Source organism: Lacerta agilis, chromosome 3, assembly GCF_009819535.1.
Source record: "Lacerta agilis isolate rLacAgi1 chromosome 3, rLacAgi1.pri, whole genome shotgun sequence".
In the NCBI taxonomy this organism is placed as follows: domain Eukaryota; kingdom Metazoa; phylum Chordata; class Lepidosauria; order Squamata; family Lacertidae; genus Lacerta; species Lacerta agilis.
The window spans coordinates 50,876,057-50,892,521 of NC_046314.1; the positions used below are offsets into that span (position 1 = coordinate 50,876,057).

At 41.0% G+C, this 16,465-nt stretch overlaps 1 protein-coding gene across 1 annotated transcript in view; it reads right to left on the reverse strand.

The window, feature by feature from the left end:
* FRK (fyn related Src family tyrosine kinase) overlaps nucleotides 1–16,157 on the reverse strand; it is a 34,251-nt gene extending 18,094 nt beyond the window's left edge. The window contains exons 1-2 of the mRNA XM_033143637.1: nucleotides 15,616–16,157; nucleotides 1,087–1,208 (exon numbers count right to left, since the gene is read on the reverse strand). Coding sequence (XP_032999528.1) covers nucleotides 1,087–1,208; nucleotides 15,616–16,013 — 520 coding nt within the window. The 5' untranslated portion in view covers nucleotides 16,014–16,157. The remainder of the gene's footprint in view (nucleotides 1–1,086; nucleotides 1,209–15,615) is intronic.
* Between the last annotated feature and the right edge of the window lie 308 nt (nucleotides 16,158–16,465).

The window sequence follows — 16,465 nt, forward strand, 5'->3', positions numbered from 1 at the left end:
AGATAGATAGCCATTCAGAATGGCAAGCTGACCATTATTGCACATTATACTTCCAATAGGCGTTATTTTTAGACACCTCTGGGGTAGAGTAGCCCTATTTATAACCCAAAGAGGACTCATAGATTGAAATATTAAATCAATTTTTTAAAAAACAAAAACAAAAACTTTATGCATTGGGGCTTTCCATGCTCACCCAAGCTCCCAAATGCCAGGAGGTTACAGCTGTTAAGTGCCATGCACTATTTAGGCAATGTGCCTAAATATGCCATGCTTAGTTCCAACTTCATCGTTACCTCGGACCTTGATGGCTGTCAGTAGCGGAGTGGCAGGTGTGTACACACTATACCTTTAAAGCACATTGAAAGAATTCTGGGCACAGTGGTTTGTTAAGGATTGCTGGGGATTTTAACTCCATGAGGCGTAAACTACATTGCCCAGAATTCACTGAGAGACAAAATGGGTTTCAAATGGTACAGGGTGTACACATAGATGGGAGTCTATGTGATTGGAGCTCTCATTCCATATTACAAGTGCCCAACTGGCAACCCATACTATTTGCATACAGTTGGCAGGCACCTTTAGGGGTCTTCGTGTAAACTGAGTTTTTAACCATCATGCTAGTCTAGTCGACTTTAGTACATGGAAGAAAATAATAATAATAATAATAATAATAATAATAATACCCCACCCATCTGGCTGGGTTTCTCCAGCCACTCTGGGTGGCTTAGAGCACATAAAAAAGTAAAACATTAGACATTTTAAAATTCCCGATGGAAAGCTGAAGCTGCCATCTTATCCTCAACTGCAGGTAACAAAATGTTTTGGGTGAGCCCTATGCAGTGGCGCTTACTTAAGAGCAGGTAAGTATAAGCTTGCACTGTTAGTTCACATATTCAATTATAAGCAAACCTCCCCCCCCCCCCAATTTAAAATAGTTTTTAAAAGTTATTAAGTTCTAACAGTTATTGCCAGTTCATGTACCTTTGTGAAAGAAATAATCATAGAGATTTTTCAGGAAAAAACCCAGGAGAAATGAGGTCAAGACTGTGTGTGTGTGTGTGAAGAAAGAGAAAATTGTAATCATACCTGAAAGGGAGAAATCACCCGTTAGACTTTCGCTGTTTCTGATTAGGAAAGCTCCATCCTGATTTTCAGGATACAGCAGCCGTTTCTCAGCATCCACTCGTTTAATACCACCAAAAAACCACCTAAAACAGAAAGAAAGCCATAGAACTAGTTAATGGCCAAAGTTATGTTTGTGTTGGGCACTTGAAGAGCAGCTGGAAACAAACGAATGGCATTATTGAACGCATGCAAAGCATTTGCTTTTTATCCTGCCCTTCTTCAGAAGAGGAGCCCAGAGTACCTTATAATAGAAAACAACCATCACAATAAAAACAATACTTAAAACGACCTATTTAGAATCTGTTAACAAAGCTCATCAGTAACGAACACCATTAATAAATTTAGAGAGGGGTTTTAGAGATCAAGGATACTAAAGTTACGAAGCTGCTATTAGCCATAAATGTAATTGAGGAATGCTGGGTAATGCATTAATTTTCACCAGTAGTGGTCACTGGGGTGATGGCACTTTGCCTGACTCCCATCACCAGTGTCACTACATCCTACTTAGAGGGATAGGGGCAAGGCCAGCATGGTGAAAACACAGTGGCAGAGCCAATGCCACAGTCCCAGCGGTGCATTTGCCCCATGGGCAAGTTAGGCTTCAGTGACATCCATGATGGGAGATCAGGTAAATGGATACAGTTTTAATTCTATTAATGTTTCAGTGTTTTTAATGATTGCATTTTCTATGTTTTTAGTTATTCTTGTTTTTATCTGTAAGGTGTCTTGAGTCCCATCAGAGGGGAAAGGCAGATATAAAATTATTATTATTATTTATCAGCAGCAGCAGCAGCAGGTTAAAAGCCTCACTGCTGATTTTCATCTGGGTATGCAGCAGTTGATTTAAAAGATTCACAAAGTAGCCCAACCAAACAAATCACAAAACAGATTAAAACAAACGTTTGACTACATTTTTAGACAGTACAAAATATTGCTATTGACCTAAGAACAAAGCTTTACTCCAAATTATATACCTATCACTCTTATATAATATTTCTTTTTATTTCTTTAGTCAATAATATATAATTCAATAATATGTAAGGAATAAGTATCTATCACTCTTGATAAACGGTACACAATGTAATTGTAAGTATGAATAGTAAAGGTAAGAAGCAAGTTGTGGTTAACTATACAAAATGTTAAAAGAGAGAAAATGTAAGTGGCTGGGAAACATAAAATTTTACATATTCACTTCATGGCCTTATATACACACACACCATTATTCAAGTTTCTCCCTCCCTCCCTCCCTCCCTCCCTCCCTCTCTCTCTCTCTCTCTCTCTCTCTCACACACACACACACACACACACACTTGAGAAGGTTTAGAAGTCCCTCCATCCTTCGCCTCTTTCAGAGCACAGAGAATGATACAAAGAAAAACAGATTTGTCAGTCCCCAAACAACTTTTGAATTGCTGGTACATCCAGTCCTCACATTGTCTGTTTGTGATGGAGAGAGCCAGCCCAAAGAGGTAAGAGAAACAAGCAGGACATGGTGGTGGACTTGGATTGTAGTTTATCTGCCTCTTTCTTTGCTGATGGGACAGATGGTTGTTATTGTATGGCCTATGTAAGAGAGAAAGGCCATACCCCCAATTAGTATGGGGTCACCTCCATCTCTGCTAAGTGATAGCAAAATTGGAGCTTAACCAGGGTTTGTATTATTTTTAAATGAGGCACAGTGGAGACTAGAGTCTTTAATAAATTTTGACACATATTTACAACCTGAGTTTTGCAAGAGGGAGTGCCGAACATTACACTCCAACATTTTTCCTGTGGTGACATCACACCCCTGTCATCCTGCAACTGTTCCCTCCATGCCAGCATGGCTGATGGTTCCTATTATCAAACAAACCAAGCCATTATAAATCTTTTATGTCTTCAACCACCCACCCCCTAGGAATTGACAGATTACCGTAGCCTTTTTCTGATCCATGCCAGTTTCACATGGGTTCTTTCGTAAATCCATTCTATCTAGACAGGGTTGGGGCAGTGCAGCAGTGAGGTTAGGACTGTGCAGGTTAGGAATGGCTGGGAATTCGAACAGAAACTAGAGTGTCAATTGTCGATGTTTGCCGATTTGTTCCACGTCTAGATTGGAAATCAATCCGGTGAATACAACTGAGAAACACTGCTGCTTTCAGTCTGCAAACAATCTGCAATTTGCATTGTGTTTCCACTGTGTTGAAATGAATGGTGTGAAATAATGTAGTAAATGATTACATAGTTAAATACGTAAAATTCTGCCACAAAAAACAGTGAGGTGAATTGCATTGCTTTTGTTTTTGATGGAAGCCAAACTGGAACGGAAACAGTGCTGTGTGTGATAAATACAGGTCAGAATGGAAACCAGTGCCTTCTTACACCCCTGGTAAAGTTGCAGCAGCAAAGCCAATCCAACATTCCCATATCTGCACCTGCACAGCTCCAGCTTTGCTGCCACCTTGCCCTTCCTCAGATATATCCAGGTAAGCTGCAGCAACATCAGCGCAGCTCCACCCCATACCCAACTAAAGTATTGTCCCTGCAATAAACCAGAAAAGGCACAATCATGGAAAACATGAGTTGTTGCAGTGACTGCAAACTTGCTGTATTATGCCAACATGCCCGATACCACCAGCAGTAGGCATCACAAGCCATGGCGTTATTCTGGCACTGCAGGTGGATAGGCAGGTGAAATTCCTGAGAGTTTCCCATGTGAAGGTCAAAAGTGGATCGACAAATTTAGACCATATAGCAGGAAGTAAAGTGGATTCCAAAAGGAAGCCTTTGAAACAACAGTGACTTATTTATTTTAACAAGCATTCAACTATGAGTAACGTTTCTAGAAGGAATGAGGAAATAATAACGGGTTCAGTGAATGTTGGCTTCAGTATAAGGGCATGTCCAGCCTTCTTAGCAAATAGGAAATTGTTTTACATGATTCACTCACAGTTTTCAGTTTCCCACCTCTCATGACATTGATTTCTAGATGCAGTTTCTATTAGTACACGCAAAACTATAATCTACAAAACACCTCATTGTTTTCTCCATAATATTGCAGAGATGACAGTTTATAAAAGTAATGTCATTTTCACCACCCTTTTAAGAGAAATGGAGCAGGGAAGATGAAAGAGGTGCTAGAATAAAGAAGTGCTAGAGTTCTCATTGCAGTGGAGAGAGCCCTATGTGTCTATGACATCCAGAGAGCAGGTCTATCAGCGTGTTCTTGGAAGCTGCTTCATACAACTGGTACTTACAGGTCCTGAGCGACTAAAGAGTATTTATACACGGCTACCTACCTGAATCTAGAACCATGGAAGGCACCACATTGAGCCGCATGAAATCGAAGTCCATGAAGAAGTGTGCATGCACACGAAAGCTTATACCAAGAACAAAATTAGTTGGTCTCTAAGATGCTACTGGACAATTTTTTTAATTTTTTTTAATGTATTTCAACAGCATCAGACCAACACAGAAACCTACCTGAATAAAGAGTATCTATGTTTCCAATGGGAATGTGAGAGCAACAAGTCAATATATCAAACAGGATGGCGTAATGTGATGATCCAGGAGGATATGTGGGCATGAAAGCTATAACTATGTGCACATTATCAACTTGATGATAATGTTCAGCTCGGACATTGAGGTCCAGCGCCGAGGGCCTTCTGGCGGTTCCCTCACTGCAAGAAGCAAGGTTACAGGGAACCAGGCAAAGGGCCTTCTCAGTAGTGGCACCCGTCCTGTGGAACGCCCTCCCATCAGATGTCAAGGAAATAAACAACTGACTTTTAGAAGACATCTAAAGGCAGCCATGTTTAGGGAAGTTTTTAGTGTTTGGTGTTTTATCACTTTTTGTTATTATTATTATTAATATTCTGTTAGGAGCTGCCCAGAGTGGCTGGGGAAACCAAGCCAGATGGGTGGGGTATAAATAATAAATTGGTGGTGGTAGTGGCAGTAGTAGTAGTAGTAGTATTGCTAATTTCCCCCTGTGGAGTTTCAAGTGGCTTTTATTTGTCACTGTACACACAAGAGAGGAGGTTGGGATGCACATTTTGGTGTGCTGTGCCTGAAAAAGTATTTTTCGGGGGGTGCAATCTCATGTGGGTCACGTGACTCATATGGCAGTGTGAACCTGAAAGATGGCGTCCCAGATTTGCATCCCATTTTACAGGAATGAAGATGAAACTGTACAGCCCTCCACAGGGTCAATGGCATCCCTACACAAATGCTTCCCAAATATAAATGAGTGCCAAAAACATAATCGCAATGCAGAGAAGGATCAGGGAGCTGTTGGTATTTTTATCTTAGCCCTAACTGGAAATCAGTTTTGAAGGGCTTGACACATATTTGGAGAAGGCGCAAACAGGAATCTAAAGCTACTATCTTAACTGCATTTATAACAGAGCCGTTGTTTGCCTAGCACAGGGAACATTTTTGTCATCTAATGGTAGGGTTGCCTTCACACAGATAAAATGTAATTGCACGGCTAAAATTGGATCACCAAAGCGTACACAAAGTAAAAAAAAAGTGGGGAGGGGGAGTTCTCATTACAGCTTTACTTTTATCTTCTAATACCAGGAAAAGAGATCATTTATAAGTCAAGTGGCTGAAATGGAGGCAGAGAGAGACGGAGAGAGGCCCTTTGTATATCAAAGCTTAGAAGTCGGCACACCAGTCAAAACTCTTTGAACAGTAATCCAGCGATCAAGAATTGCTTGTGGTGTTATGGCTTTTGTTTTGTTTTTAGTTGAGTGTATTGTTCTGACTCACATCGCAGCTCTTTCTTGATTGTTTCAGCTGAATATTTAACTGGTGACTACATATGAACAGGGTGGTTTGCCTTTTTAATGGCAAGCTGCCCTAATTAAAATGAGACTGGATATTGGTATCTGGGAAGTGGCAGTATTTTTTTTATGTGGTATGCTTATTAGCTGCCAGCAGAAAGGACACAGGCCAAGGATGTCTACACTCATTCATTGCTCTATCTAGGACACCTCATCACTAGCATCAACTCCAAATGGAAGAACTTGCCTCCACAGTTTACAGGGTGGTGTAGCACAGGGCTTTTAGTGCTGCCACTTCAAATGGCTGTATCCTCAACTCAAACCCAAGGGAAAGTGAAACTGATACACAGATGGCATCATAGCCCCCCCACTTGCATTGATCAATAATCTTCTGCCCTCAACTTGTTGGAGGGGCTGCAGGATAGTTGGAAAATTATTTCATCCATCGTGGGAATGTCCCAAAGTGAAATTATTTTCAGATAAGATCCTTGGGATTATTGTCTCGACCACCATCATTCCTGATACAGCACTGCTGTTCTTAAACATACTAGAGTGAATAGAGAAGTGGTCCAAGGCAGGACATTACGGTAAACCCAAACCTTCACACCAACCCATATCCAAGAGTTCATATTGACTAGATTCATGGACTGACTTCAAGAGTCCAAGGTGGAAATGATAAATGGATTCTCCAGAATCCCTAAATTTGATGGTTCCTCATTTTAGGGAGGATTCTATATGCAGGTGATTAGGGGGGGGGGGACATTTTAATGTGAACACATTTATGGAATGACATTGTAATCCTTCCCCTTTTTTCTTATCTCATGCCGTTAATTGTGCCAATACACCTTTGCACTATCCTAACTTATCACCTCTATTTGCAGGTAATTTACGCCCTTCCATTTATTTGTGAACTTTGTTCATCCATTTCCTGTAGCGTCATCACTGATAAAAAGCATGAACCATAGGAATCAGTCCTTAGTCTGATTTAAGCAAAAAAAAAAATTTTTTTTAACCCACGAAGCAAATAAAATTTCCCCCCCAGAAATTTTATGAAAACTTCTGCCATTTAGTATTACCAAAGGAAAGACAAAAACCTGAAGTAGGGACCCACTAAAGAAGAGGTGTTTTTTTTAAGTACACAAACAGATCACATTTTGATCACTTAATCCTCATAATCAAAACCCATTTTTGATCTGCAGAAAACCAGTCCTTCAGGTTTTCAGAGACAGCTATGTTGGCCTGCATAATTTATTATTCTTTGTACATAATCCAGTTGATATGTAAGGTTATGAATCATGCTTGTTGGTCCAAGCCATGCAGCTGAATAACCTAATTATTGTAACAACAAATAAGAGGTACCTGCGCATTTAAAGCATGACATCTAGAGACTATTATTCACTACCACCCACTTAAGCATCTTAATAAAGGAGAGTTATTTTTGGTCGCAATGTAGGTGAAGACAGAAAACAGAAGGAAGAGTATAGGAAGGGAAACGGAGAGCATATCCACAAAGAGGCAATGCTAGTCACTGAGAAAAGCAGTGGCTTCAATATTTCAGTATTTCATCTTACTTTTTCCATCTGAAAAAAAATATTTCCCCTTAAAATGCCAGATCAAGCCTGGGGCTAGAATGTAGAACAGAGACCTGAGGAAACAGGTGCCATCTTGGAAAGCAGTGATGGGCAACAGGGTGTTCTTGGAGAGATTTCTCTCTCTCAGGCACCTCATAGAATGTTAGAAAGCTTAGGCCAGAGGTCCTGTGGCAACTTTTTCTTTCAGAGGGCCATGTCATGGACACATCAGTGCTCACCCATCCCCAGTTACACAGAGATCCTTGTTCACGGCTTTACTCCAATCTTTACTCCAAATGGTACATGCTTTGAAGCTTGAATTCCCTCACAAAAGTAGCCTAGCATATCTCATTATATCAATGTATATTCATACGTTATCCTTTTCTTCAGACAATCACTTTCTGAATGCCCTGCTTGCAATCGTTGGAATAATCAGGTTTTAACATATTGCATTCTTTCAAAGGGTAATTTCTTATGCGATTTCACCTGATTTAAAACCTCTCATGCTACAATGGGAGTAAGCCCCATGAAACTCATTCAGACTTACTTCTGAGTAGACGTGCATAGGATTGTGTTATCGTGCTCCTAGAAGTCAATATGCAGCTGATTTCTTTTTATTTCTTTAAATCCTTGTTTACAAGGCAGGGCAAAGTACATTTGGATATATGACAGATATTGCCTCCAGTTGAAGATAGGAGCTGACATTTATTGCTACTAAATTATACAAATGTCACTCTTTTTTTCTTTTCTTTTTGTCATTGCTATGTAATCTATAGGGACATACATATGCATGATACACATCCATATACAAAAAAAAAATCATCAATATTGATTTATAACAAACTAAATACATGATTATTGTGAATTCCTGTACGTGCTTTGTTACACCAATAATCAAAAAACATATGTGAATTTTAATTTAAAATGTTACACTTTTTCATTACCTTTCAAAACCTGTTCTTTGAACCTATTTGCCTGCTTGTGCACTTTAGTTTGCCATTGTGCAGTTGTGGGAAACTCCCAGTCCATCTAGTGCTTGGCATAGATAATTTTAGCAGCAATTAGCATAACAATCTTCAGTGCCTATCAATTATTTTATATGTCACTGTAATAACAGAAGATCAAGGGGTATTTTACAGTCAAGCAATCTTTTTATTGCTTTGTTAATATTAAACCACAAAGCCTTAGATGTGGAAAATGCCACATTTGGTTAAAAAACATTCTTGATTCTCTTTCTGATGTTAGAGCATAGCAGGTCCTTGAACTGCCTGTAATTCTTTATAGGTTTCACCCGTTTAGTCATAACTAGATCTTAGGTCACATACAATCTAAGAAGTTGATACTGTTTCCGGACATTCTCACAAACATCAAGATTTAAGACTATCTTACATATTGAATCCAAGTTAGCCCCATTTTTCACAACTTCTATTTCACAGTGCAACTTCAGCAATATTTGGGGTGGTATTTAACTAAGTTTTACTCAGAGTATATTCCACAAAATTAATGAACATTACTAAGTTAAGTTCATTAATTCCTTTGGTCTACTGTGAGCAAAACCTATCTGAACATTTTTAATATTCGATTTTTCTGAAGCAGGGGCTTAGCAAGGTAAATTGGTACCCGGGGGGCAAAAAAAAAATTGCCCCCCCCCCGAGGCGTAGGAAGGTCAGGTGGTACCCGGTGCGGAAAATTTCTTGTCACCACTCCCCGGATTGACATACACTGTTGACACGCAGCTGTAAAGTATTTATTTGCAGGACAGTGAAAACAAGTTCAGTGTTTATCCAGTCTAAACATTTTTATATAATGCATACAATTAACATGACAGAACTCCACTCACTTGGAGCAAAGTTGTTTCTTTCCTTGGAACAGCTGTTTCACTCTGCTATCTCTAAATCATGGTGCATCCCTACCTGGGTTATTTGCATATCCAGCTCCACCACTAAGAGGTTTACTGCTTCCCAAAATAACTCTGCCCTTTCTCCTATTCTGCCCTTTTGCCTTGATCTGCCTCCTTTACTTCCTTCAAATCCCTCCTCAAAACTCTCATTTTCTGTAATACCAATATTCTGCTGTAAATTAAAGCACTCTTATACCGCTTTATGAGTCATGATTTCCCCCAAAGAATCCTGGGAACCGTAGTTTACCCCTCACAGAGCTACAATTCCAAGCACCTTTAACAAACTAAATTTCGCAGGATTTGGGGGGGGGGGTAATAACGTGTTTTAAATGTGCACTGTGTCTGCACCCTAGATCACTGTGTTATTTACACAAATGTCAGTCCCACTGAGGTAAATGAGGCTTACTTCCAGGTACATGCTTATAGGATTTTGCCACCTTAATTCTCAGTGCACATGCCCTGTGCTGCCTTCTCACTGACATGTAACATTCAACTGATACTTAAACTCATATTTCAGTGAATGTTGGCTGAAACAGTGAAAGAGGCCTTTATTAAAAAGCAATCCTGAAGGGATACTATGTTTTTTTGTGGCCACTTTAGAAAACAAAAGTGGGTTGTTTTCAGCCACAGCCCTCCCTCCATGGTTTAGGTTATTAAAATTAACAGTACAGCTGGCTAACATTTGTTGTCCATAATACACTGGCAGAAGGACATTTTCGTGTTTAGGCAAAACAATTGGCACTAACAGAGCAAGGACAGGTGATCGGTTGGTTTCCATGGTTCCTGTTTGCAGTGCTGAATATAATCAAAAGCAAGGCATAGAAAAGCAACAGAAGCAAAGAGAGCATATTCTCAAAAGTTTAAATTGTGTTGTTACTACTACTACTACTAGTTAAAATTAAAACTTGGTGATTCAAGGCATGTTAGGATACTTAAGGCAACCATTCCAAATAGTTAATTTATATCATAAAACTACATGTATTGATAGAGCTGGAAACTACTATAGTTCGAGTCATTAAAAAGAAAATCGTATTGCTCAGAAATAAGCTCTCTAGATGTTTTCATTATAAAGTTGAAAATATTGGCCAAATCATTTAAAGCATTTGCGAAGGAGATACAGAGAAAGAGAAGTGGAGAGGAAACAAGCTTACTGGCAGAACAACAAATCTTTCTATATAGCACCATAGGGTCAAACTTTCAAAATCTAATCAGAATTACCTTCTGTAAGCTGTCTTTTGCCCTCAAGGGGATGCAGCTTGGAGGAGGTGATATTGATAAGTTCTGTTAGGGGAGGAAAAACCCTCAAGGAAAACAGTCACACAAGTGCTATGTGTAGTTTGTGAAAGTCATTTATTATCTCTCCTATCAATTGTGTTTTTAAAGCTGCATACCATATGTGAATAAAGTGGTGAGCTCAAAAATGCAAGGCCCTCCCTCCCACCCAAAAGGTCACCCATAAATGAGCATTCCCCCCCCCCCCAAAATAATGAAGTGATCATCTGCCCACACTCAAATTGGTATCAAGCACTGAAGGAATACCCAGCAATACATACCTGGTGTGTTTCTGGCAGCACCAAGAACACCCTAGCATGCTACTGAGACCAACAGGATGTTGTCTGCATGAAGAGCACAGTTACCTTATATGCTCTTTGACTTTAAAGTTAACAAGCCTATTATGTACCCCATACTCATGTTTAAAGGTATGAATTTAAGAGACTGAAATGTGCTTCACAGCTTATACCAGTGATGGGAGTTGGATATTGAAGGACCACAGATTCCCTATCAGCTCCAGCTAATATAGTCAATGGTGAATGATAATGAGATCTGTAGTCCAGCAACATCAGGAGGGCCACAGGTTCCCCATCCCTGCCTTAAATTTTTCCTAACTTTCTCATCTAGGAAGATTTGCAAAACTTACATGTAGATCAAGCCTGCACAGCTTGTGATGCACACACAACATTGCACACGAAGGGAGCACTTTGCAAGAATGGACTGGCCTTGTGATACACATGGAAATTTGAGCATGTTGCTAACACTTCTCTGCCTACATCTCTGGCAAGTCCTCTTGGGTCTCCAGTTCAAAATATCCAGCACCAAATCCCACTCCTTGGTAACAGGTCAGGTGCTTAGTCAGCTCCCCACTCAGGTAAGCAATGGAGGGGGGAATACTTGCTGAAAAGCATAGCTTCTGCAGCTGTCTCCCATCTCTCCCTGCTTTTGCCATATGTGAGTAATGTGTCTTCTCTAAGTTGTATTGCTCTCTAGCACCCTTCACACCCAGCACTGTGTAGCAGAATCCCCAATTTCCACATGCAGTCAAACTTTCTGTTGGCAAGGCCCAGTACTTCACTCCAACTACCACCATTCCTGGCCAAGCACCTTTGCCTTGCAGAATTGCAGCTTGGATGCACAGAGCGGAACCAGCTGTCACAACACAGAGAGAGTTGCAATAGCATTCAGTGCCAACCAGCTATTATGCCAGATTAAACATTTTGAAAGACTGTTCATTTTTCCTTTGCAGAACTAAAAAAGAAAAAGTGTAGAGATCCCCAGCCCACTAATTGCCAACATTCAGCTGTCCACTCACCTGCATCTTTCTGCAGCAGACAAAACAAGCAGATTGGCCACTCTGATAAAGTGGTCTCTGGTCCATGGAAGCATGTGTTACTAGCAGCACAATGCTATATCTTGCAATTCCCTCTAAATTCAAAGTGTCTTACTTCAAAGATTCTGGATATAGGACTGCTGTCTAGGGCTGCAATCCTATGTACCCATTTTCTTGGGAGTAGCCCAATTTCACTGCTTATCCTCTTAGCCCTCAAAATGCCCCACACCTCAGCGCCTGTACAAAGAAAGTGGCGGTTAATTTTTCTAGGTATTTTTTAGTTCCTTATTCAATTTACTAGTTCAGATGATCTTTGTGCCAATTTAATTTGGAGTAGGATTCACCAAAGGTTTGCAGCCTCTATGACATAATTTCTTCCTTTTTTCTCCTGATCCTGTATCTTAGATTGCAAAGCTGAGAGCTTGGCCCTGTGATAGTTAACTGCTTTTGTGCAGCATCTAATATATTTTACCCAAACATATGGCAACGTAACATGTGCCTAAACAGACAGCAGACATGTGTCATTGTGTCAGTGCCATGGAACCACATCTGCCTGCTATTCCATGGAGTATTTCCCCTCCCAAAGCCACTTTCAGCACATACCTCTGAGTTCCACTGTGAATGTAAGTTGAATTAAGGAAGCTACTGCAGCATTTATTTTTCATGCAAATATAAATCACACACTGTCTTTGGTGTTATGTAAACAAGCTGCAATAAAGCTACAATTAAATCTTTCCAGTGTAATAATATACAGTGGTGTGTTTATAGTTTTCTTAACTATAGCAACAATCCTCATATTTTATAGGTCTAAAATAGATAGGCTTAGCTGCTAAGGTTGATAGTTATCATTTTGATTCCTTTAATAGCAGCCCTATATTAAGATGGAATTCCTGGATCCGCACACTGATGAGTTCTCCCCAGATGTTTCCGAGTATGCTGACTTATAGTGAATCCTGCACCTGCTCTGCTGTTGTAATCTGCAGCACAGGGGTAGTCAATGGGGTGCCCTCCAGATGTTGTTGGACTACAACTCCCATCATCCCTGAAACAATAGCCATGGTGGTTGGGGGTTGATGGAAATCAGAGTCCACCATATATTGAGGCTGTCCCTGTTCTAGCACATAAAACCTCTTAAAGTGAACTCCATGTTATTTATGAAGGGTGATACTCAGGGCTACCCCTCCTCTTACATTTTTTTTTAAAATCCTCTGGATGCAGGAAAAGAAGACTATTTTTTGTCCATTTGCTGTTCTCGCTGCCCCCACCCCCTTATGCTGTTTCAAACCTCTGTGGAGATTTTGGGATGGGGCTGCAGGGATGGAGGGTGAATATGAAAAATATCACTCCCCTCCCGCTCTTGCCTGCTGACTGAAAGCCTTCTGTCTTCAGGGCTTTCTGTCATAAGAAGAACAGCATTGCATACAATCCTATGAACTCCTATCAATTGCTTGCACCATTTCACAATTTCAGCAGTGCTGTGATGGATCAGGTCCTCCCTTAAAGAGGGCACGTATTGTGGTGAGACCTGGAAACCGACACCCTGTGTTGTGGGTGGGTTCGCTTGGTCAGCTACAACACCCGATTGGAGGTCCCCCGATGCTGGGTTCAATCCAGCCAATGGGGCATAGTACAAATGGACCAAGGGACCTATTTATACCCATGCACATGACCTAGGGCTTCCTCTTTCGGCGTGTGCATTCGGAACACCTGCCCACCTCTCCCTATTTTAGAGCCTTTTGTGCTTGACCTTGCTATGCCGTCGTGTGCCGTCTGTCATTGGGACAGGGGCACGACGGGGATTTCCCCCACTTGGCTGATTGGCTGTTGCTATTTGGGTTTCGCCTGCCACATAGCAAATCGTCACAACTTGTAAGGTTGCGGATAGGCTCTGGTTCAGGTGATAGGGATGGGAGAACGCTCTCGCCATCCCTATGTGAAGAGTATTCCATTAAAGGAATCCAGGGTCTCAATGGTTTGGTCAACCACTGAGAGGGGTTGTGCCCGTGCCTGAGTCCAGGGTGACATTTGGGTGGCGGACATAGTCTGTTCCCGGCTTTGCACTTATCCAGGTGTTCACCCTTGGCTGACCTATGCTGGAACCCTGGGAAGTGGGTCAGTGCTACCTGCATGGCAGGGAGCTAGTCGAACCAGAGCCTATGCAACCATTCACTTTCTGTAATCAATAAAGTTGTGGCCTAAATTCTGCCAAAAACCAATACTAAAATCTGAGTCGTGTGGATTTATTTAGGGGGGAGGTTTCTGGGTCTGAACATGCAATTTGTAAGTCATGAAAAACCATGGCTTAATATTTTATTATTATTTATTTTAAATAGTGTTGTATTTCTTACTGCTAAGAAAATCTTGAAGCAGTTCACAACATGAAAACATCCATTAAAACTATTTCAAAAGTGCAGCTATCAGAATATCAAGAAATATACGGCTGTAGAGTCCAGTATTGGTGATCAGGAAATGTCTAAGGAAAGAGCTGTGTTTTCAGTAAACATTGGAAGCATGCTACTGTTGATGCTTCCCAAATAATGGGGATGGGAGAAGCTTCTACAGCACCACCACAGAGAAGGCCCATTTATATGTTTTTGCTAGATGACAATCTGCAGATTGTTGTGTGGCCAACAAGGCCTCCTCTGAATATCTTAATCAATCTTACAGAGGGTGAAGGTGGTCCTTCAGGTAAACTGGCCCTCAGTTGCTCAGGACTTTATATGTTAATAAGAAAAGCTTAAGCATTGCTTGGTAGGCAATAGGCTTTCATTATTGTGATGGGAACAAGTCACAGAGAACTTCCGGCTCACGCGATCCCATAATACTACTGGTGTGGCCATGTAGAGATCAAAAGTTTCACTTCTGCTTTTGACAAGTTGCAGTTTAGCAGTGCAACCAAATCCTAAACTGTGGCTATTCTTAACTGTGTTCATTGAACAAAACAGCTTTGTATCCCATCATTTGAAGTTGGCTCGTTTCAAATAAAACACAACAAAGATTAACTGCAGTTTTCAGGTTTGGATGAAAAGACAACCTATGGTTAATTTTTTTAAAAAGGAAGTGAACACCTCAGATTTCCTCCTCGTAGTCTTGCCAGAGGTGGATCTGGGAATACGTAACTTCAAGACTTGTTGCAGCTCATTCCCATCACAATAAATCATGGTTTATTTGACCCAGGTCACTATCTTGCTCTGTTGCTTTAATTAAAAGAAATTACTAAATTACCACTTTCAGGTTGTCATTATTTCACAGGTGGGAAGCAACTGCATATTTGCAAAATCAGGTTGTACACTTACAGTGGATTTGGCACTTTTGCTCAACAAACATGCTTTTTAAAAAATAACAATATGGATTTTGTGGCAATGAAAGTGATGGGAAAATGCACTAGGAAGTGTGGGATAACAATTGCTTGATAGGATGTTGTCTGCAATCTCCATACATACAATCAGAATGAATGCTCAATAAACAGGTCATCTGGAAGCAACCTATGTTGTTTTGTTATGTCTATATGACAGAAACTATTGTTACTCCAAATTTCCTTGTTGCCTGAAGTTGCTGTCATTCCCCACCCCCACCCCCCGCAGCTCTCTGTCTAGATATTGCTATATGTCAGCTGTACCACGTAACAATACGCATTTCATAACTTACGGTTCAGCTTCAATGCTCTGGTCAGGAGCCACATAGTTGGCAGGAATGTAACCTTGTCGCTTCTGTCCATGCTTAGCAGAACCGTTCTCCACCAGCAGCCTCGCAAACCACCAGCTCCCTTGAGATTTATCCAGCACTTCAAGCTTATCTCCAGTTCGGAAGCTCAGATCTTCCTCTGTACGGGCTTGGTAATCAAACAGGGCCACATATTTGCAAGTCTGCTTTGATGGATGAAGAGGCGGTGGGTCTGGGATGCCTATACTGATGGTGTCTGTGGAGTCTGGCTTCACAGGCGAATTGATGGTAGTTGCGTTAGACTTATCCTCAGTCCCACAGTTGAAAAGCCAAGGCATATAGGGCTCCAGACAAGCACAATATTTCCGACAGCAGTTCCCCATTCTGTCCCCTTCTTGCTTGTGGCCTGTATTCCTTCAGTCCCCTTCTTCCTATCCTGAAGCATTCACGATCCCTTCACACCCATTTTTTCCATTCAGCGTCATTTCAAAAATTGTCCCAGGACTTCTTCCTCTAGTACAGAAGGCAGACGAGCGCTTCTCTGCTTCTCCTCCTCCAAGTCTTCTTCACCATAAGGGTTTCCTCCTTGCCTTTCCTCCAGCTCCACGCTCAGGACTGAAATCTGAGCACTGAAGTGCAATTGTTCATGTCAGGGGAATTTTTTCACTTCCTCTTCTGATCGGACAGAAAGACCTGAATCGTCACATTAGGGGCCAAAAAAATCTAGTAGCAACAGAACAGGTAAACAGAAACAGTAGAGAGCTTCCAGCTGAACTTCCCTATCTTTGCACCTCCTCATTCCCTTTATTCTCGTTAAATGTACTCTGGCAGTAGG